At 35.3% G+C, this 22,829-nt stretch overlaps 1 protein-coding gene across 1 annotated transcript in view; it reads left to right on the top strand.

The window, feature by feature from the left end:
• Window positions 1-8,243: 8,243 nt before the first annotated feature.
• Window positions 8,244-22,829, top strand: part of COL4A5 (collagen type IV alpha 5 chain) — a 295,836-nt gene continuing 281,250 nt past the window's right edge. Inside the window, exon 1 of the mRNA XM_036016745.1 lies at window positions 8,244-8,757. Within this exon, the coding sequence (XP_035872638.1) occupies window positions 8,671-8,757 (87 nt within the window). The 5' untranslated portion in view covers window positions 8,244-8,670. The remainder of the gene's footprint in view (window positions 8,758-22,829) is intronic.

Below are 22,829 nucleotides of genomic sequence, written 5' to 3'. Positions count from 1 at the left end.
TGATTCTATAGTTTCTTGCTTGCAATTAGGTGGATGGTGATATTTAACAAAGGTCAAAAAATGGTAGCATGAGGTTGAAGTATCCTAGAAGGACTAGCAATAGTTTTATTTTTGGATACACAGTATTTGGGGCAATGCAAAATGAAAATAGCTGGCATTAGTTGAGTGCTTATACTAAGGTCTGGTTTTAAGTACTTTGTATGTATCAACTTATTGATATACAGGAACAAGAGCTTAGTAGGTAATTGGCAATATAGGTTTGGCGATTAAGAGATGTCTAACCTCAAAATGAAATTTGGCAGTTATCAACATATAGGAGGCATGGTTAATACTATTGAGACAAGAAGGCAAAGGATAAAATGAAAAATCACCATTTTAGGACCAGGGAGTAATGAAAATTGTAAGCTTCACATCAGCAAAGATCATCCCTGACTTGTTTACCACTGTGTCACCAGAACCTCACATACTATTTAGGACATAGTGGTTGCTCAGTCAATAAATGTTGAATGAATAAAATAAAAAAAATATCAGAGAAATATAAGGAGATGCAAGAAGTTACAGTGTCTTGGAAGTCAAAGGGGAAAAATGTAATTTCAGAATGATTATAATATACCAAACACTACAGAAGAGAAGTCAGATAGAATGGAGATGGAAAAGTAACCATTGGGTTTCTCATTAGTAACTCGAAAAGCTGTAGTTTTGGTGGAATAGAATTAGTCTAAATTGTTAGATGCATAAGGTTAAATGGTTGTTGAAAAAGAGTAGACAATGACCAGGAAATTGGCAATACTATAACTGAGGTGATTAGAGTCACAGAGGAAAATGAAGCCATGTTTTTAAGCATGTTTTAATAATGGAAGGGACTTCAATATTATATGTAGAAATTAAAAAAAAAAGAAGTCCTGGCAGAGGGATAGATTAAAGATGGTAAGAGAGTGGATAATTGTTCTTAACTAATTTTCCCATCATTGGTATCCTTGGGAATGCTTATCAGGTTTTGTATTTACATTTAGTTAGACTTTAAAACAAGTTACAGCCCTAATATATGCTTCAATGGGACATTTGGTTAAGCTTAAAAGGACTTAATAATTTAACACAACTTGTTGCTTTCATATGTTTTTTCTATGTTTATGTCCTGCCATCTATATAGCATAGGGCAAGTCTATACTATAAGCATGAATGGTGAAATTACTAGATTATCCATATAACACACGCAAACAAAAACTAATATATATCTGATATTTGAGGTCAATTTATTTGTTTCATTCTTTTTAAAAAAAGATTTTATTTATTTATTTATTTATTTATTTATTTAGAGAGGGAAGGAAGGGAGACAGAGAGATAGAGAGAAACATCAGTGTGCGGTTGCTGGGGGTCATGGCCTGCAACCCAGGCATGTACCCTGACTGGGAATCGAACCTGCGACACTTTGGTTTGCAGCCCACGCTCAATCCACTAAGCTACACCACGGCTTATTTGTTTCATTCTTACACTAATTAAATAATTAGAGGAACAGCATACTTTGCTCCTGTGATCTGGTTTTCCTATAAGTGTATAAAATATGGGGGTGTATTTACTGAAGACTTAATAATATGCTTAAAATCTAAAAGATTGTTGATATTTGTAGTCAGTACAAATGCCTTCTTATGCCTGAACAAGCCTTAGAAAGTGACACTTTGTTTGCTATATAATCTAAGGTTTCTACATTAATGTCATGTATCTCTTTAGCAATCTAGTGAAGCCTATGGATTCCTTTGCAGAATATTTTTAAATATATTCAATAAAATACATAGGATTGCAATAGAAACCAATTGTATTAAAATCTAATCATTAAAACTTATAAGAAAACAAATTAACGTGGTAATATAGCTGCATCTTTACTAACACATTAAATAATACCTATTTCCCCTCTTGTACTGTCTTAAAATATGTTTTTATTTGACCTGCCAATAATGTAACTATATTATCATTCGTGTATTATCTATTTATGTAACTACTTGATAATTCACTTGATGATGTAATTATATATCTACATTAGTATCCCCATTCATCCCAAGATATATATTCTGTGTACATACATATACATATTATATATTTTAATTATTCATAACTAGTTGATATAGATCATTGTTAGCAGACAAAGCAAAAGGTTACCATAAAAATTCATATTAAGAAAATGAAAAGATAAGCAACAGACTGGAGGAGAATGTTGGAAAATCACATATATAGCAAAAGACTTATATCCATAACATACAAACTCTTACAACTCAATAATAAGCAGATGACCCAATTTTAAAATAGGCAAAATATTTGAATTGACATTTCTCCAAAGAAAATATACAAGTGGGTAATAAGCACTTGAAAAGATGCCTAAGACCTCTAATCAATAGGGAAATGCAAATAAAAATCACATCGAGATACCACTTTACATCCACCAGGATGGCTATAATCAAAACTAGATGATAACAAGTGTGGACAAAGGATGTGGAGAAACAGAAATTCTTAAGAGATTGCTGGTGGGAATGTGAAGTAGTACAGCCACTTTAGGAAACTGTTTTGCAGTTCTTAAAAGGTTATAAATTTTTCAAAAGACCCAGCAATTCCATTCCTAAATACCTGCCCAAGAAAAATAAAACTATATGTCCATACAAAGATTTGTAGATTAATATTTATAGCAGCATTAATAATAGCTAAAAATCGAAAGAGCCCCAAAGTCCATTAACTGGTGAATGCATAAATAAAATGGGGTGTATCCATAATGGAACACCTATTAAAAAAAGAGTAAAATACTGACACATTCTACAACATGAATGAACTTAAAAAGCATTATGCTAAGTGAAAGATGCCAAACACAAAAGATTACTACATATTATTCTATTCTATTCTATTCTATTCTATTCTATTCTATTTATTCTATTTCTATTTATGAATGTCCAGAAAAAAAGCAAATCTATGGAGATAGAAAAGTAGATTCATGTTTGCCTGGGGTTGTGGGTGTGAATGGGGATTTACTGTAAATGAAGGATCTTACTGGGGTGATGGCAGTGTTCTAAAACTGGATATCATTATAGTTGCACAGCTTGGTAAACATACTAAAATCATTGAATTGTATACATAAAATAGGTGAATTTATGGTATGTAAATTACATCTCAGTATAGTTGTTTTTAAAAGAAAAAATGTGGCCCTGGCTGGTGTGGCTCAGTGGATTGAGTGCTGGCCTGAAAACCAAAGGGTCACATCTTCTATTCCTACTTCAGGGTACATGCCTGAGTTGCAGGCTAGCCAGGTCCCCAATAGGGGATGCATGAGAGGGAACCACACATTGATGTTTTTCTCCCTCTCTTTCTCCCTCCCTTCCCCTCCCTCTAAAAATAAATCAATAAACTCCTTTAAAAAAAGAAAACATGTGTAGAGACATAGCCCCCAACAAGGCAAATACTCCTCTTAATCCACAGGATAGGAAAGGGTTTTCTCCATCTCTGGAAAACCTTAACACTCAATTCATACTTTGATAACTACAATACCACAGAAAATTACAATGGAAAGAACCAACCTGAGCAAGTTACAACTTTAAGGCAAAAAAGTTGTATTTCAATCTGAACTTGATTTGAATGTGGCTAAAGGTATTTTACTTATGCTTTTAGTAGAAGGGACAACAGATGACATGTTTTCTCCCTTTTGCCCATTCTCCACCGAAATAATACTCCTAGTAGGCTTTGACTTTTAAATATGCTTGGTTGTATTAGAGGCTTTCCTGAAAGTAGACTTTGGGTAAATTGGAAAGGATGCATAAGGACCCTGGCTACTTTGGAACACATTTTAACTCCTAGATATGTTGCCCTATGGTGAGATATGAATCTTTCTATTCTTTTGTCTAACACAATGCAGACACATGCAGATAATAATTTATCATTAATTACCCTATCTTTTAAGGAACTCAGTGACCACCATTGTCTAAGAAAGAAAACTTTTAGAGAGTTAGACTATGTTTAGATAATTTTTTGTGTGTTGTATCTTACCAAAAACATTTATGGATATTCTGAAATCCTAAACTCTATCTCATTCAGATAAATTGTGTAAATGCTTCACCTGAATGAAGATCATCACTCCTTTAAAAGAAATTTAATGATAATTCATTTGTCAATCCTGGGTTTTAACATTCATCTTTCCATCCTTTTAATAAAGAGCACTGCTTTATAAATTCTGAAAAAGAAATAATTGAAAAGCACCTAAATGACCCTATCTTAAATGCTCACCAATATTCCATTATTGGCAGCTTAACTCTTACAGTGAAGACACTTTCTCATAGTGAAGTACAACATAATTCCTGTCAATCTATTTATAATCATTATTTTTCACTAATATTAGTCAAAGGATGTACAGAGAATTAAATGTCTAAAACTATGTAAAAGTTGAAAAACATTGCAAGTCCAGAGGATAAACTGGAATTGAGAATAAAAGATGAGAACGAGCCAAAATAGATAAAAATCCAGTATAAAGAATACAAAGGAAAATAATAACTTCCCCTCAGAAAAGTCACCTTCTGAGAACTTACCCTGTGACTCTCCTCTTTCTCTTGCCATTTTTCCAAAAATTAAAAAAACACAGCTTTACAACATTAAAGATATTATGCAGAAGTAAACAAGTGAAGGAAGCAGCTCTGATCTTAAGGCAAGAAAGTACTGTCAGTGAATCTCGAGGTTTATAAAATATGACAAAGCAGTTGAAATTGTAAAACAATGAATAAAAAATCTCACCAAAGCAGTGCTTGATTTTGGAGACACACTTCAATACTTCTAAGAATTGAAGGCATCATCCTCTGTTGACTTTTAAGGATATCAAGTGATAGGATGTAGTGTTTGGGAAATTTACAGCTACATAATTTGTTAATGCTTTTCCCATAAGTACACTGAACATGATCAGCCAGTTTCTGAAAATAAAGATTTCTACTGGAGGTTATTCTGCCCAAGCATGACATTTTTACAAGAGGCAAGATTCTTGGAAAAATTGTTAACTAATCAAAATCTGGCATTTTTAATGCTAAAATGTAGTATTGAGCCTCAAGGTAACATGTAACTAAACTTGTGTACTGGAGGAACCAGATGTAGAAGTGTGCAGAACCCTTGATCAATACCTCCTCTTACAAAGCCTAAAATTTACTTAAATAAGAGCTGATGTTCTGAGTTAAGAGGTCACAAAATGTTAAAATTCAAAATTTCTGGGATCATCTTCTTTTCATAAGAGAAATCATTTCACTTCATTCTGATATCTTCTTGAAGACATATGTCAGGACAAAGTAATCCATTTTTTTCCATAAAGTTATTAGGTAAAATTAATGGGCTAAATAAGTGTGGTTCTAAAAATAGGATTTTAAGATATTTCAAGTAGAACCAATCTGTTAAAATAGTCAAAACCCACAAAGTAAATATTTGGAATATATAATCGCCATCTATATGTGCATGACTTGATCTATTAAGATCTTTTAAAAAAATAGAGCAGTGAAACAGTAGTCAATAGTTGAAGAACTTCATATTTGAACTCAGCAGTTAACTTTGTATCTGTCAACATAAGTAGCTAATGAGACTGGAAAACTGCAGCACCTCTGATTACCGGAATCACTCCACCTTTGGTAAATTATCCTAGTAATTCCATTAGAGGTCTTTCTACTTTGGGGGATCCATTAAACTTTTCTTTACCAAATGTCTACAGAAATTCCTTTGCCTTCAATCACTAGCTGATTTTATGTAAGATATCTAAACGGTCTATGAAATGTTAATTTTATTTTTTTTCTATTCTAAGCACTTTAATTTTCCGATGACACACACACATACACACACAAAAAAACAGTAAGAGGAAACATGAGGCAGAAATTGAACATTATCTAGTGGTATCAGTTCAGTTCGGGTAGTTAATGAATCCAGATGTTGTGTCCTGGTACTGTCAAAGGACTCACAAGCAAATACTTAAGTTTAATTCCCACAACATTCGCGGTACATTAAAGTTCCACTCCTAGTGCTCTGCTTTCACTCTTAAAATTGTGTGCCAAATTCATGTTCTTATAGACCCAGGACAATTACATTTCTTCTGTCTTGGAGATGAATGTAGAGAAAAGTATCAGATGTCACTCATCTCAAGTGGTCCGGTAAAGGCTCAGAAATGTGTGTCTCTTGTGTTTTCTACAATACTTTTATTTTCCCAACCCGTTACAATGTTTTTCCACAGAAATATGCCTGATTCCCAATGTCATTAGTCTGACTCTGCAATTTCTTTCTAAGAACCCCATTACCTTCCACAATAAATGAGAGTGTTTGTGACCTCTGTTTTGTGAGACAATGCTCTGTAACCACCCCCACCCTAACACAAACACAAGAGGTGGGATGAGGGGGTGGTCAAAAGAAGAGGAGGGAAAGGGGTCAGGAAAAAAGACTCACCGCTCCTGCAAGTTTCTCTGTCAGGCCGAAGGTAACCAGAAGCAGCCACAACCTGAAACTGGAGGGAGCGTTAGGGTAACAAGGGGTCTCTAGGCTCTGGGGTCCTGTGTCTGTCCATAGACCCCCGCCCCCTTTTTGCTGCCTAACCCGACTTTCTCAGCAATGACAAAAGTACACATGTATACAGTCCCAGTTCAGCAAAACAGCCCAAAGAAAGAAAGAGGAGAGGAGGTGGGGCAGCAAGAACTCACCCAGGGTGCGTGCTTGCCGCTCCTCCTTTGCGGTCCCAAGAGACTGCTAATGGGCTCTGCGGCGGGGGCAGTTGTGGTGGGGCTTATCGGGTCTCCACTGATACTTGGAGGCTGCTTCCTTATCCAGGAGGACAGGGTAGGGGGGTGGCGAAATGGCTCACTTTGGAGGAAACTACATTCAGCTCCTAGGCAAGAACCCTGAAGGGAAATACGCTCAGCGGTGCTCCCTACAACTTGACACACTCAAAAGAGTTCCATGCACCAGGAGAGGAAGGAATGGAGGGGATGGGGGCGGAGCTGTCTGCTGTCAATCACCCCCCTACCCTGGGCAGCCAGTTGTTATTTCTCACTTTCAGGCACCTCTACACACAGCATTCCCACGCATCTCCACAGCTTCAAGCACGGCCCATAGTGACTTATACTCTAAGATGTAAGCAATTATGCATCACACACTTCCATAAAACACTGTTAACTGTTACACATAATACATATATAGATTAAGGCACAGGGCTTTTATGTAGACAAGTGAGCCTCAAGGTTCCCTTGCATGATTGTCCAAATACATACAACACTCATTCCAATGGATTGTATACCAAGCTCTTGGGAGTAGCGGGGTTGATGCTGCTGCTGTTGGTGGTTTCTGGAGTTGTAAATCTACTATAAACTGAGTAGAACCTAAGGATAAGTGGGATGCCATGAAATAGCTCTAAAGCTTTGAAAGGCTCTAAAGTGGTAAATTCTAGGGTTTGAGATAAAAATGTCCTGAAGAATTTTTCAGTCAATCCTTGTAAGATCCTTCAAGGAGTCCACATCAAGTATTTTTCTGGACCTGTTGGTACTTAAAAACATCTATATATTAAAACTATGAAAGTAATGTTCAGGTCTTTTGGGGAGACATCTATACAACTGACATAAACTCAAAGTAAATATTTCCAGTTAGGTGTTTGTGTTACTTTTAAAAAATGCACAATAACTATTTAAGTCTCTGTCCAAAATCCCTCTGAAACACAATTGCAATGAAAGTCAGTAACTTTTATGTTAGTTCAATATGAGATAAATATTAATTATGGCATTCAGTGTAGCTAAATAAAAAGATGACTCTATTACAATAACATTCAACCATATAATAATTACTAATACCTACCGAATTCTACCAAATGCCATATGTATATCCTGCAGTGGAGTCACTTTCTTAATTCTTTGGTTATAAGTATTTTTTACTTATACAAATATATTTATATATTTCTACTATTTTCACACATTCCGTTGTGTGTAGAAACTCTTTCCCGTGAGCAGGTGGTAGAAAAAGAACACCAGCAGTCCAAGAAGTGGTGATTAAAATTTGTTTCTAATCATTAACAATAAAAATGTCCGTTCTCCCTGAGATCCATCCGCTAAAAATAGTCCCAGGTCAGGTCTATTTGTAATCGACTTGGATGCTTACGCCAATGAGAGGGGGACTGTGCAGAGAAGAGTAGTATTAACTGAACATGCACGTGACAAATAGGGAAGCTTCCCGGTTGCACACGCAGTGCTTGGTCATCTGGTCTGGGAGATTCCCTCGCCAAATAGCTGAGCTTCATTCCCTCACAGGTTGTTGGTGCAGTCTAAAGCTGTGGCGGAGTGATCCTCTAAATCCCCAGTGCTGGTGAGCAGGGACGGGGAGTGCGGAAGAAAAGAGGGAGGAAAGTAGATTTGTTGCTTTTGCATGAGGAAAAAGTTTGCGAGTCTGGACGGAAGAGAAAAGTGCCCTGGAGAGACTGGCTTTGGGAGTGGGAGGAGGAAAAAGGAATTGCTGCTGCTGCTGCCTTTTTTCTTTCTCTTCACTCTAAAAAAGCTTTCTCCTCACCCAAGCCGACCTGCACAATTGGCGAGCCCTTGCTGTACTTCTCCGACTCTAGTTCTCCTCCAATAACCCCTCAAGATTATGTCAATTGGTCAGAGCCAGTCAGGAATTTCCTGTGGGTGCTGAAGGAGCGTCGGCAGTATGAGAATGAAACGGCGAGGAGTCAGCCAGGCTGCAGGCTTGTTCTCATTGGCCCTGAGTCTTTGGGGGCACCTAACAGAAGCTGCGGTAAGTCCTTACTTCTAACCCAACCCCCACTCCCACCGCCACCCCATCACCTCCCTCTCAAACTGAAATCATTTTTTGTCCCTTTTCTTTCCTTTATCTTAAGCTGTGGCTGGGGAATTCAAATTTGCCTTCACTTGTTTAGGAAGAAACATTTGAATTTAACCTTGGTAACTCAAGCTTTAAGTTCAATGGAGAGGTTTAAGTGTTTTAAAATAGGGCTGCTTGCTTTTCTGCTGCTAGCTGCTGTGCGGACTAGAGCAGAGCATTGGGTGGGGGAACTCAAGCTAATAAATCGCTAGTCTCTGGTGGGTATTTAAAATTTTTTCTCCCCACCCTTTCTCTTGGGTGTTTTGCTTCCTGCCTGCCTTCCGGCTAACTTTTTTCACTAGTTGTACGCAACGAACTCACTTTTAAACTTTGTTTGATATTTTAGCTTTTCTAATTTCGAGTTTCCATTAAAGTGTTAAGGGCGTCCATGAAGTTCTTCCCTTAAGCAACTTGAACCTACCCTCTCCTGTGGTCAGTAAAGCCTCTCTAACACACTGTGCCATCCTTGCCATCCTTGTTGCAAATGCTCAGGTACAGAAGAATGAAGAGGATGGCCTCAGGCTTTGGGTCTTCAATATCTTTTTTAAAAGTTCTGGGTTTGTTGTTTACTTTTGTTTTTAAAACTTACCAAGGCACCTGAACAAATTGAGAAAATTTCCGTCACCTGTTTAAAGGAAAACAGTTGTCTTTTTTCAAAGGAAAATGAGTGCTCTGATTCAAAGGAGAGTGGAGGAGGATGCATTTGTGAAATGACAGAGCAAAAATTTCCACTCTGTTTTAGGAATGTAGAATCAAAACCGCAATAAGTCTTCTAGGCAGGTATCCGGACAGTCCCACCCAGTATTCTTCTGTGGGTGGGAGGCAGATGTAAAGGAATGAATGGTTTTGCCAGAGAAAATGTTTGCAACCCTAAAGCCTATCATCCTTAGTTTCATTTAACCTCTAACGAGTTTACAAAGTAAAATATCTCTGTAAGAATATTCAAGAAATTAATAAGACGGATTGCCGGGGGGGGGGGTGAAGAGTATGGTTTAGGAATAAAAATTTGAAGAAAAAAAGAACTGTGCATCAAATTATTTCAAAGTTATATTTGAATAATCATAATAGCTGATTTTAAAACCACTTCAGTATGAGATCATGGCTTAGGCCTTTACATGGTTGAGTGACTATCAATTATTTACATGTTATAGTTTATCTGGGTCCACTTTATTTTTTTAACTTTTAAAAAATTATTTTATTGTTCTTCAAGTACAGTTGTTTGCATTTATCCCCCACTTTTAAGTTAGCTGTCTAGCTTCTCTCTGCACTTAGGATGCCACAGATTACATTGCCCTCCATCTATCTTCCAGAAAGTATGTACTCAAGGTAGGAAAGCTGTCATAATATTCTAAGTACACCATATATGATAGCACATCTGCTGAAAAGCCATGCATGTAAAATATTTTTAATTACACTTGCCATAATTTTTCCTCCATCAAAGTAGATGGATGACTTAAAATTGCTTTTTTATTTAGAGTATCTTAATGAGATAAGGTTTACACACACCATACTCCTACAGACTCTTGGATAAAAGTACACTTGTGTTGTTGAAAATAGTTACTTCTAAAAACATCTAAGTGCTTACTGCTTATGGCATTTGGCCCAGGGGCAAAGATTTCATAGATATTTGATTAAATATTTCAATTTTATTTTGATATTGCTATATGCAGCATGAAGGTTTTTTTTTCCTTACTTCTCCTATATAAGTTTTTATAGAACATTTTATATTACATTTCTATATCATTAGGATATTGTACCTTTAATAAAAGTGTTCTTTCTGCTTTATGAATCAGTGTCATAGTTAGATGAATGTTTTATTCATCTCAAAGATATGAATGGTATCTGCTCTCCATACTAGTGCTGGGGACATTGGTGTTCTTCTCTAGAGTAAACTGAATGGTAGTGGGGCTGGTTGTTGACTGAAGTAGTCTAGTATTGGAACTTTTATATCAGGAAGAGCAGTGCTACTTAAATTGCTTTAATTTTTCACAGTTAAGTGATTTCTTTATCTCTGAAGCCATGCCAAATTGGGATGTCACAAATATGTGGAAGTTTTTTTTCTAGGTAAAGTGTGTATTAGATGGGATAAAATAACCCATATGCCAACAGGTTAGCAATAAGAGAAATAGGCAGCTTTAGGTTGGAAAAGTCATTCTAGCGATAGAAATAATGTATTTTTTAAAGGTGATTACCTGTACTGACACTTGCAGTAGTATACGCAATCCTACTTTGTGCATATGGCCTGTAAAATTACACTATTCTTACTGTTCAAAATTGTGTGTATATGTGTGGTTAGTAGAGTAGATAGTTTTCTCTAATTCAAATGTACTATTTCCTTGTGTTCAGAGGCAACGACTCATTCAAGACTGTAGTGTGGTTCGCAGCCATGGGATGATCTTTCCTCTATGAAGTATACTGCTCCGTAGGAAGAATTTGTCAATATTCTTATAACTTACTTTTTTGAGTGCTTACTATGTGCTAGGCACTGTGCTGATATGGTGATATACATGATCATATTTAATTTTCACCAAAAAATCTATGAGGTATATGCCATTGATATCTCCACTTTACAGATCAAGAAGCTACAGATCGTAGAGGTTAAGTAACTTGCTGAAAACCACCTAGCTAATACATTGTGGAGCTGGAAATTTGAATCCAGGCAGTTTGATGTCAGTTTCTTTGCCCTTAACAACTGTCCTATACTGCCTCCTTTGTATGTGTTCTATAGAGATTTATTTGCTGTTTAGAGTATTTTAATTTCTGCTACTTTTTTGAGTGGGTGGAGGGGCAGACACAGGAGGTAAAAAGTAAATGATATAATGGGGATTACATCTGTTCCAGCTGATATTAGAAGTGGCATGGTATAATGGAAATAGCTTTGGGCTTAGAATAAAAATATTAGAGTTTGATCTCTGTATGCATGTGTATATATAGAGAGAGAATTTAAAAACAACCTAGAAACAACTTTAATTTGTGGTAGATGGTTATTTTGAAGAATTATTTGCCTTATTCTTTTAATTAGTCAGTTTCCATAAAAAATGAAATACACTGAACTTTTCAGGTATATGTCCATTGTGATGAAACAGGGTATGTTTTCTTCAGATGTCCATTCATTTTTGTTGTTTTTATCAACCCATCATATCCAATTCTATTCACTCAACTGTATATAGTTTTGTGCACATATTTACATATGTATCTGTTCTGTGATTATGTAAGAGTGTACATAATATGGTTTTTGATGTCTCTATATGTAACACATGAAACTCTTTACCTTGAGTTAACAGTGGTAACTTGGTTAAGGTTGTGTTTGCCAGGTTTATCCACTGTAAAGTCACTTATTTTCCCTTTGTAATTACAAAGTGAGGAGATTTTGTGGGACTATATGAGCAATATTGTGAGACAAGGTAAATATCCTGTCTCACCAAACTTTGCCTGATAATTTTAATATCTATTGAGGATTTTGGCCTGAATAATTATTACTGTGATATTTACCAAATGGTGATTTTGAGCTTTCAACATTTTCTGCATTTTAAAAGTATATTTTATTGATTATGCTATTACAGTTTTCTCATTTTTTCTCTCCCCTTTATTCCCCTCTGCCCAGAAACCTCCCTCCCATCAGCATTCCCCCCCTTAGTCCATGTCCATGGGTCGTACATATAAGTTCTCTGGCTTCTCCATTTCCTATACTATTCTTAACCTCCCCCTGTCTATTTGTTTACCTACAATTTATGGTTCTTATTCACTGCACCTCTTCCCCATTCACCCCCGCCTCTCCCCACTGATAACCTTCCATGTGACCTCCATTTCTGTGATTCTTTCCTGTTCTGGTTGTTTGCTTAGTTTGTTTTTGTTTTCATTGTTGTTTTTTAGGTTCAATTGATAGTTGTGAATTTGCTGTCATTTTACTGTTCATATTTTTGACCATCCTCTTTTTCTTAGATAAGCCCCTTTATTTAACCTTTCATGTAATAAGGACTTAATAATGATGAACTCCTTTAACTTGACCTTATCTCGGAAGCACTTTGTCTGCCCTTCCATTCTAAATGAAAACTTTGCTGGGTAGAGTCATCTTGGATGTAGGTCTTTGCCTTACTTGACTTCAAATACCTCTTTCTAGCCCCTTCTTGCCTGCAAGGTTTTTTTTTTTTGAGAAATCAGCTGATAGTCTTATGGGAACTCCTTTGTACGTAACTGTCTCCTTTTCTCTCACTGCTTTTAAGATTTGCTCCTTTATCTTTAATCTTGGGTAATATAATTATCATGTACCTTGGTGTGTGTTTCCTTGGGTCCAACTTCTCTGGGACTCTCTGAGCTTTCTGGACTTCCTGGAAGTCTGTTTCCTTTGCCAGATTAGGGAAGTTCTCCTTCACTATTTTTTTCAAATAGATTTTCAATTTCTTGCTCTTCTTCTTCTCCTTCTGACACCCTGTGATTCAGATGTTGGGACATGGAATATTTAAAGTTGTCCGGGAGGTTAAGCCTCTTCTTCTTCTTTTTTTTTTTTTTTTGAATTCTTGTTTCTTCATTCTGTTCTTTTTGAATGTTTATTTCTTCCTTCTGCTCCAAATCATTGATTTGAGACCCAGTTTCCTTCCCTTCACTCTTGGTTCTTTGTATATTTTTATTTCACTTTGTATAACCTTCACCTTTTTCTCTATTTTGTGACCATACTAAATCATTTCTGTGAGCATCGTGATTACTAGTGTTTTGAACTCTGCATCTGATAGGTTGGCTCTCTCTTCATCCCTTTGTTCTAATTTTGGAGTTTTCATCTGTTCTTTCATTTGGACCATATTTTTTTGTTTCAGTGCGCCTGTTATGTTGTGAGAGGAGGGAGCCTTAGGTATTTGCCAGGGCTGGACAACACACGTCGCTGTGTTGTGGTTCAGTCTGAATGAATGTTTCTTTAACTACTTGGTTGTCGGACTTACATACAGTTCGATTTTATGGCCGTTCTGGTTATTTTTTGTTTTTAAATTTGTTGTCGTCCTTTTTTGGTTGTGGGAGGAGGCAAAGTGTATCTTGGCTGGAAGTCATTTTCTGCATTCTTAATTGAATTTTAAATGTAACAAATAACTTTACATTCTTTGCTATTTATTCGGTTGCTTGTTTATAGCAGTATAAATGTATGGATATTTGTTTTAATTCTATGTGTTATAATAACTTATGCTATTTTCACATTTTTTGTGGAAATTACCCCAGATTTGGCCAGTAGAAGCCCCTTTCAGTTGGCTCCTGTGTCCTTTCAATGCATCTCTTTTTTATTTTGAGCATTCCCTTAAATTCTGGCACCACAAGAAGTTCCAGGATCATTTTCTACTTTCCCTACCACAGCCCTGGAATCAGACATTTCTCCAAGGAACTCTTAATTCTTTTCATTGGGTATTGGGATTTAGAGATCAGGATCTGGGTGCTTGGCTTATTCATTGCTGCTAAGGTATTATTGCTTTTAGACCTTTTCAGCAAACAAATCTAGGAAATATATGTGTATATATATATCCACTTCTATATTTTTTAATTTCTCTTTATATGTGTGTGTATGTTAAAAAAAAAACATGATTTGTACTGATACCCCTGATTCTAGTTCTAGACCACAGAATAAATATACATCTTTGATGTCATGTGATCTCAACTGCTTTCTGGTATCTGTTTCCTCAGACATGTTTTGTGGGATTTGTAGAGGTCTCATACAGAATCTTTTAAGAGCTTGGCTTCTGGAGTTAGACCTGCAGTTTGACTGGTAGATGTGTGACATTTAGCCGAGTAGTAATCTCTGAGCCATAATTTCCTCATAGTCAAAAGGGGACTAGTTGTACATACCTGACAGATTCATTTGAGGATAAAATGAGAAAAGGCATGTAAAGCATTTAGAAAAGTACTTGGCACATAGTAAATGCTGAATAAATTTTAGATTTCATTATTGCCATTACAAGCTCGCCATTTATTGACTCACCATTTGTTATTGCATTAATTCTGAAATTCTCTGCCTGATTTTCAAGGCCTATGATGATCTTTTCCTTTATGTAACCTAATTTTTCATTACATTTTACAACACACTCCATTCTAGCCTAGATTAGCTTTCCTATAATCTCTTGAGCATTGCATACATATTTTGTCTCTCAATCTTGATTAGAATCCTATGGATTCAAATCTTTGCTCAATTTCAGTATAATGTTTATATTCTTGCAGCAGATATTTATTCAGCAACTTGTAAGTACTATAGAATTGTATTTATGTTGTTCATGAGTATGTACTGTCAACAAAATCATTTTGTGCTAGACACAGTGGATACAACAGAGTAAGATAGACAGGATCCCTGCCTTCATGGAGTTTACATGCTAGTAAGAATATATAAATAGTCCCTGTGAGAAAGTTTTTTTACTATTATATCAATTGCTGATTTACCCTTCTTTGAATGTTTGCAGTATTTAGCCTCTTCCTGTCTAGTATCTAAATGCATTTTTCCTAAAAATATTTTATTTCATGAGATTTCATCTGTTTTCCCTATTAATTCTAGACTCTTTGAGGACAAGAACTGTATATTTGTTTATTTATTCAACTAATTTACATGTTGATTTTGTCTGATAACAAAATTAATACATGCTCAGTGTTAGAAACTTTGAAGATATAGAAAATTATAGAGAAGAAAATAATCTGTCTATAATTCTGCCAACTGTATAGGAATACCTCTATTACTGTTTTGATGATTTTTCTTCTTATGTATTTAATGTTCTTTAAAAAGTAAAATGGTAATATTACTGGTGATGTTAACCTTGATCACTTGGTTATGGTGGTGTCTGCAAGGTTTCTCAAGAGTAAAGTTACTATTTTTCCCATTCAATAAAAGAGAGTAATCTTTATAGATTATTTAGTGATGTGTATATTCAAATCTTTTGCCCATTTTTAAAAATCTGGTTATTTGTTTTCTTATTACTTAGTTTTAAGAATTCTTTATGTATTCTCTATACAAAACCTTTATCAGGTACATGATTTGAATATATATTTTCCAAGTCTATGGCTTTTCATTCTCTTAAAAATATCTTTTGCAGACCAAATGTTTTTAATTTGATAAATTTCAATATGTCAATTTATTTCTTTCATAGATATGCTTTGAGTATCATGTATTGTCAAACCCAAGGTGAGACAATTTTTCTCCTATGTCTTCTAGAAGTTTTATAGTTTCAGGTTTTACATTTAGGTCCACAGTTCATTTTGAATTAATTTTTGTATAAGGTAAAATATATGTGTCTGGTTATTTTTTAAATGGACATCCAATTGTTCCAGTGCCATTTGTTGAAAAGAATTCTTTCTACATTTAATTGCCTTTTGCAACTTTGCCAAAGATGCATTGATTATATTTGTGCAAGTCTATTTTTGGACTCTCTTATGTTGTTTCCATCAGTGCTCTGTCTTTTCACCTATACCACCCTGTTTTGATTACTGTAGCTTTATAGTAAATGGTAAAATCAGCTACTGTGGGTTTTCTAACTTTTTTAAAAAATTACAGAATTATTTGGTATATTCTAATTTCTTTTTTCCATGTAAATTTCAGAATTAGCTTGTTGAAATCAGCAAAGAAGCAAATAGATGGGTCTCATTTTTATCTAATCTGACAATCTCTGTCTTTTAATTAGCATTTAGACCATTCACATGTAAAATTAAAAGATTAATGTAAATTTTAACATTAAAATTTATCTTCTAACTGAAAAAAATGAAAATTGGTTAAAATAAAAAGTTAGGAGTAGTCTACATATAGCTTTATATCTTAATGGTCTTTCTACTTGTGAATCATTTTTTCATGTTATTACAATTATTGGTTTTAAAATAATTTAAAATGATTGCATGTGATTTATAGTTATACACACCACAATCAATTTTGTAGAGTAATGTATTTTTAAATTTCAATTTTTAAGCCCTTGTAAGAAATATTGCCGTGAGCAATTTTTATTCTATATTTTGTATTATTTTATTAGTACTGCTTTCTTCATCGGGAATTAAGTGGGTCAAAGGACATCAGTATTTTTAGTCTTTGGTATGTGCAATAGACAGTGACATTTAGAAAGGCTATATCAGCAGGTAAATTATGATAGCTAACTTTTTTTTTAGAGATTGCTATGTTATATCCTGTAGGTAGATAATACTATTCCCATTTTTATATACAAGGAATTTGAGGCTCACAGTGTATTTAGTAACTTGCTCAAGGTTACACAGTTATATAATTGCTCTAGAACCTGCTAATGAGATTTTCCTCAGTCTCTATTTTATACATGACAGATAATACAGAAAAATAAAGTTAATGTTTAAAAGTTGAATAATCCCCACTGCCCTTTCCATTACCCCTTCCTGTAACTTGTCACTTGACTTTATTCTAAAGATAGGCTCACCACCAGACCATTCTTTAACAACTTTACTATAATCGCTGGGCTATTTACCCTCAAGGCCCTAAATTTTAATTTTGTGAATGATGTGTCTCCTTACATTTCTCCCTGGGACAGAAGATGGAGCCTGCTCTCTATTAATACCATCCCCCATTTACCTCTTCATGGCTAGCTATAGTAATGTATACATTCCAAACCCACTGACATCCCCTCTCCCTGAAGAAAGTTTTGGAATGCAACTGAAATGGGAGCTTCTTTTGCCTACCTTCCCCAGCCCCTTCACTATCCCTTACCACATGGTTGCCTATAAGGCTTACATTTAAATGGCTGTGTCTTTTCCTAGTGCTATCCCTTGCTTTCTTCTCTTCCTTAGAGATACTCCAGAACCTTCCCCTCATTAATTGCAAATCTGTTTTTCCCACTTTCGGGTGATACTATTCCAGCTCCCATTTCCTTTTTAAAACTTACTTTTGTTTTTTTTTTTTTTTTATTTTACTTTATTATATGTTTCCATTGCCATTTATCCCCCATCCCCTCTTCCACCTCCACCCACCCCCTCCCCCATCTTTTTCAAGAAGCAAACTTGCAAGTACATATGGAATAAGTGTTTTCCACTCATTTTTTTTGTACTACTCCCACTGAACCTTCTCCTGCTCCCTTGCTAGTTGACTATTGCCTTTATGCAAGTATTGTAGCTTGTGCGATTCAAATGTATTCCTCCACAAAATCACAAATGCATTATGGCTTTTCCAGGTGGCATTTGAACAGCTGAAATTTAAGCTTCTGAATGACAGGGATCTGTTCTTGCCAGATTACTTTCCAGAGTGGTTCTGTCAGTTGTATTCCTATCAGTAGTGTATAAGAGCACCTATGAGACACTCTTAATGATTTTTTTTCTATCTAGTACAGTGACTATGGAATTGATGCTCAATTGATTGGCATTTGGTTGGCTGATTTGGTCTTATCATCTAATGATTTTTCTTTTTCAAATGTAATCATTCCATCATCTCATCCCCTCTGACAATAGCAACCATGGACAGAACTAATTTTTGAGATTATATTCTCTCTAATTAACACTATAAATGAACCACCCAGCCACCTAACTAAATTTTCATCACAAAGATTTCTTTTTCAATAGCAGTAATTCTTGAGGATTTTGGACAGACATCTTTAGTATAATCTCTAATGCATAGGTCCTGGTTTGTTCATTTTAATAAACCAGACTCTCATTTAATGCATCAGTGCTTAAGTTTATTTACTTTCATAACCTGCCCAGGCCCAAATGGCCTTTGTTCCTTTAGCAGCTTCTGCTAGCCTGTTCAAGCAAAAGTGTAGTGTGTGATGGTCCCTGCTACGTTATCAAAATGGGAACTTTAAATCCCCTGCTTTCTGCTAACAAAAGACAACCAAGGACAACAGTTATAAAAGAAACAGGCTTAAGTAAATTTTAACTTATTTTTTTATCTTACTGAATCTGATTGTAAACATTAGATTTATTTGCTAACTTGTAGAGAGAAACTTAAGCATTTATGTGCAAGTGCTAGTTAGGTTAATAGAACTGGTTTTATGACAGTAAATACTAAACTAGGACTTTAAGAAATTCTTTTGTCATTTGTATCATCTCATAATTAAGTAAAATAACACTCTTTCTACATGTTATGCAAACTAGTTGAATTGCTTCCTAAATTTCTTATAGCAGGTATGACATTAGTGGAATATAGAAGGAGATATTGGAACTTGGGGTGGCTGAGGAGGAATGGTGTTAAGAGTGGGGTACTAGTTAGAAATTGTTTCATGTATTCTGTATTTTGAGCTCTCCAGGACTTTGCTCAAGGAGGATGGGTCCCTCTCTTTCCATTATTACATAATCTAATTGATGTAGTAAAACATTTCTGTATATGAAAGATAGGCATAATAGTGCTTTTTCATTATCAGATAGATTATTTCCTGTTGCAAGTGGTAGAAAACACTAATTCAGCTGTCTTAACAACAAAGAAAAAATTTAGCTTACATAACAAGAATTTTGGAGGTGGAGTATTTCCAAGGTTAATTAATTCCACCAAACAATGACCTGGGTTCTTTCCACTTTCTGTTTCATCGTACTCTCTTAGTTTACTCTCTCAGATTAGTGCCCCTCATATTTGCAAGGTTGATGCTGCAGTTCCAGGGATCACATGCAGACACCACCATGTCCAGTATAAGAAGGGTATGAACTGTTCATTTGTGTCCCTTTTTATCTGTAATGAAACAACTCATTAGTAGTCCCACACCTCAACCCTGAAAATATCCCTTATACCTCATTGGTTAGAATTGTGTTATATGTATATGCTTATACCAATACATTGGCAAGTGGAATCAGACCATAAAGGTGGAGTTAGACCAGTGACTTATCCAACCGTCCCCCAACTCCCCAACAAAGATCATTGCTGCTTGGAAAAGTTGGAGTTCCAGGAAAACTGAATAAAATCAAGGTTCTTTTAGGAAGAAAGAAATAGTTCTTGCTTTATGACTTCATGACTTTCTCTTCAGGATCAGTTGCATAAAAGCTTTGTAAGACATTGATATATGTGTTAAATATAGATATATTACTTAAAAGGGAAAGGAATATTTGGTAGAATTTTACAAATGAAAGATGTTGACGTTTTACATAATTATAGACATTTCAGAGCTGAAGGGATGTTAGGGATCCTTTATGTCAGTGGTCCTCAATGTGTTGTGTGTGGACCCCTGGGATTCCTGCAGTCCTAGGAGGAGGAGCATGGCTATTTCAACAATGATATGAAGACTGTTTTGCCTTTATTACTGTGTTGACATGTGCACTGATGGTGGATAAAACTGCTAATGCAGTGTATCCAATTGTCCCAGTACAGGCATACCTTGTTTTATTGCACTTTGCTTTATTGTACTTCATAGATGCTCTGTGTATGTGTATATATATGTATGTATATGTGTGTGTGTGTGTGTGTGTGTGTATTTTTTTTTACTAACTGAAGGCAAGACCTTCCACTAGAAAAATGTTACAGCTTACTTGATTGCAGCAGCCTGGAACAAAATCTTCATATCTCCTTCCATCACCATTTATTTCTCCTTTATCCTCTTCTATCTCCCTCCATCTCCTTTCCTTCTGGTAATCACCATGCTGTTGTCTGTGTCTATGAGGTTTTTTTTAATCTCTTCACCATATCTTTTAAACAATCTGTATGATAAAATGGGAAGTGTATATAAGGCGATTCTATATGGTGATGTAAGATTGTTTCTAGGAAAAGTACATGTGCAGTTGTTTGAGGTGTGGGCTGAACTAGCTCATTTTTGCATGGAACACATTTTTCCTTGAAAGAACAATTGAGACAAACTATGGTTATTCCAACGTGGGTACTTGGATGGCATTTTCTTGCAAATGAGCAAAGTGAGTTTATCACTTCAAGGAGATCTATTGGCAATGTTTGTTACCAATCAAAAAATTTGAACTTTTCAAGTAAGAATTGAAATTTTGGAAAACTTGAATCTACTGCTGTGAACCTGAAAGCTTCCCAAATCTTAGCCTTTTCTAATGAGATTGGTAATTATATTAATGTGTATGATTTTTGCTATTGTATAATAAAATGTGTTAACATTTAAAAGTTCTGCAAATCTCAGTGAACTAATATTTTCCAAATAACTAGTGCATGATGTTAAAATTAGGCATATGTAACAAATCCAGTCAAAAGCAAGATAGATCAGTGAGTTTTAATATAATCAAGTCCAAAAGTTAAGGTTTCAGATTCTATATTGCAATGAACAAAGAGCCTTCCACTTGAATAATTTTGATATAGTGTCAAAGAATAGCTACAATTATCTTAAGGTTATTAACATACTCAGTTTTCCAAATATATAACTCTGTTAAGCCAGATTTTCTTCATATATTTTCAACCAAAACAATATATTGTAACAGAATGAATGTAGAAGCAGACATAAAGGTATTGCTTTTTATAACAAGTAAGACAATCTCTTTTATCTCATAGTATAATTAGTTTTCATGTAAAAATACATGATATATATTAACATGTGATGAGTTTGTTGTTGGTATTTTAATGGTGAATTTCAAAATTTTTATTGTATTTTAAGTATATTTTATTGATTGTGCTGTTACAGTTTTCCCAATTTTTCTCCCCCTTATCTCCCCTTTGCCCAGCACCCCCTCCACCCTTCAGCATTCCTGCCCTTGGTTTATGTCCATGGTTTGTACATATAAGCTCTTTGGCTTCTCTATTTCCTATACTATTCTTAACCTGCCCTTGTCTATTTTATGTCTACCAATTATGACTCTTATTCCCTGTACCCTTTCCTCCACTCTTCCCCCACTCCTTCCCTACTGATAACACTCCATGTGATCTTCATTTCTGTGACACGGTTTCTGTTCTAGTTGTTTGTTTAATTTTTGTTTTTCTTTTTAAGGTTCAGTTGTTAATAGTTAGGAGTTTGTTGTCATTTCATTGTTCATAGTTTTTGATCTTCTATTTCCTAGGTAATTCCCTTTAACATTTTATATAATAAGGGCTTGGTGATGATGAACTCCTTTAACTTGACTTTATCTGGGAAGCACTATATCTGACCTTCCATTCTAAATGATAGTTTTGCTGGATAGAGTAATCTTGAATGTAGGTCCTTGCCTTTCATGACTTTGAATACTTTCCAGCCCCTTGTTGCATGCATGGTTTCTTTTGAGAAATCAGCTGATAGTCTTATGGGAACTCCTTTGCAGGTAACTGTCTTGTTTCCTCTTACTGCTTTTAAGATAATCTTGGGTAATTTAATTATGATGTGCCTTGGTGTGTTCCCCCTCGGGTCCATTTTCTTTGGGACTCTGAGCTTGCTGAACTTCCTCGAAGTCTCTATCCTCGGGGAAGCTTTCCTTAGTATTTTTTAAGTAAGTTTTCAATTTCTTGTTCTTCCTTTTCTCCTGGAACCCCTATGGGGATGTTGGATGTTGGAATGTTTAAAGTTGTTCCAAAGATTCCAGAGCCTCTTCTCATTTTTTTGAATTCTTGTTTCTTCATCCTGTTCTGGTTGAATGTTTCTTTCTTCCTTTCATTCCAAATCATTGATTTGAGTCCTGGTTTCCTTCCCTTCACTGTTGGTTCCTAGTATATTTTGCTTTATTTCACTTTGCATAGCCTTCACATCTTCCTCTATTTTGTGCCTGTACTCAATCATTTCTGTGAGCATCCTGATTACCAGTGCATCTGCATGTGATAGGTTGGCTTAGTTCTTTTTCTGGAGCTTTGGTCTGTTCTTTCATTTAGAACATATTTCTTTATCTTGGTGAACCTGTTATGTCTATAGATACATGTTTTATAGCTATGATCTTTCCACTTGGTGGCTTGACTTTTCACTTTCTTAACTGCTATTTTCAGAGAATAAAAGTTAAATTTTGTCACAGTACAGTTCATCATTTTTTTTTCTAGTTATGGCTTTGTGTCCTGTATAAGAAATCTGTAACTACCCCAAAGTCACTAACATTTCTTTCCAGATTTTGTTCTAAAAGTTTTTATTTTAGTTTTAGCTTTCAACCCACTTAGTTATTTTGTGTGTGGTGTTTAGTATGGATCCTGGTTCATTTTTTCT

This window comes from Phyllostomus discolor, chromosome X, assembly GCF_004126475.2.
Source record: "Phyllostomus discolor isolate MPI-MPIP mPhyDis1 chromosome X, mPhyDis1.pri.v3, whole genome shotgun sequence".
In the NCBI taxonomy this organism is placed as follows: Eukaryota; Metazoa; Chordata; class Mammalia; order Chiroptera; family Phyllostomidae; genus Phyllostomus; species Phyllostomus discolor.
This window is presented reverse-complemented; position numbering and strand designations above follow the sequence as displayed.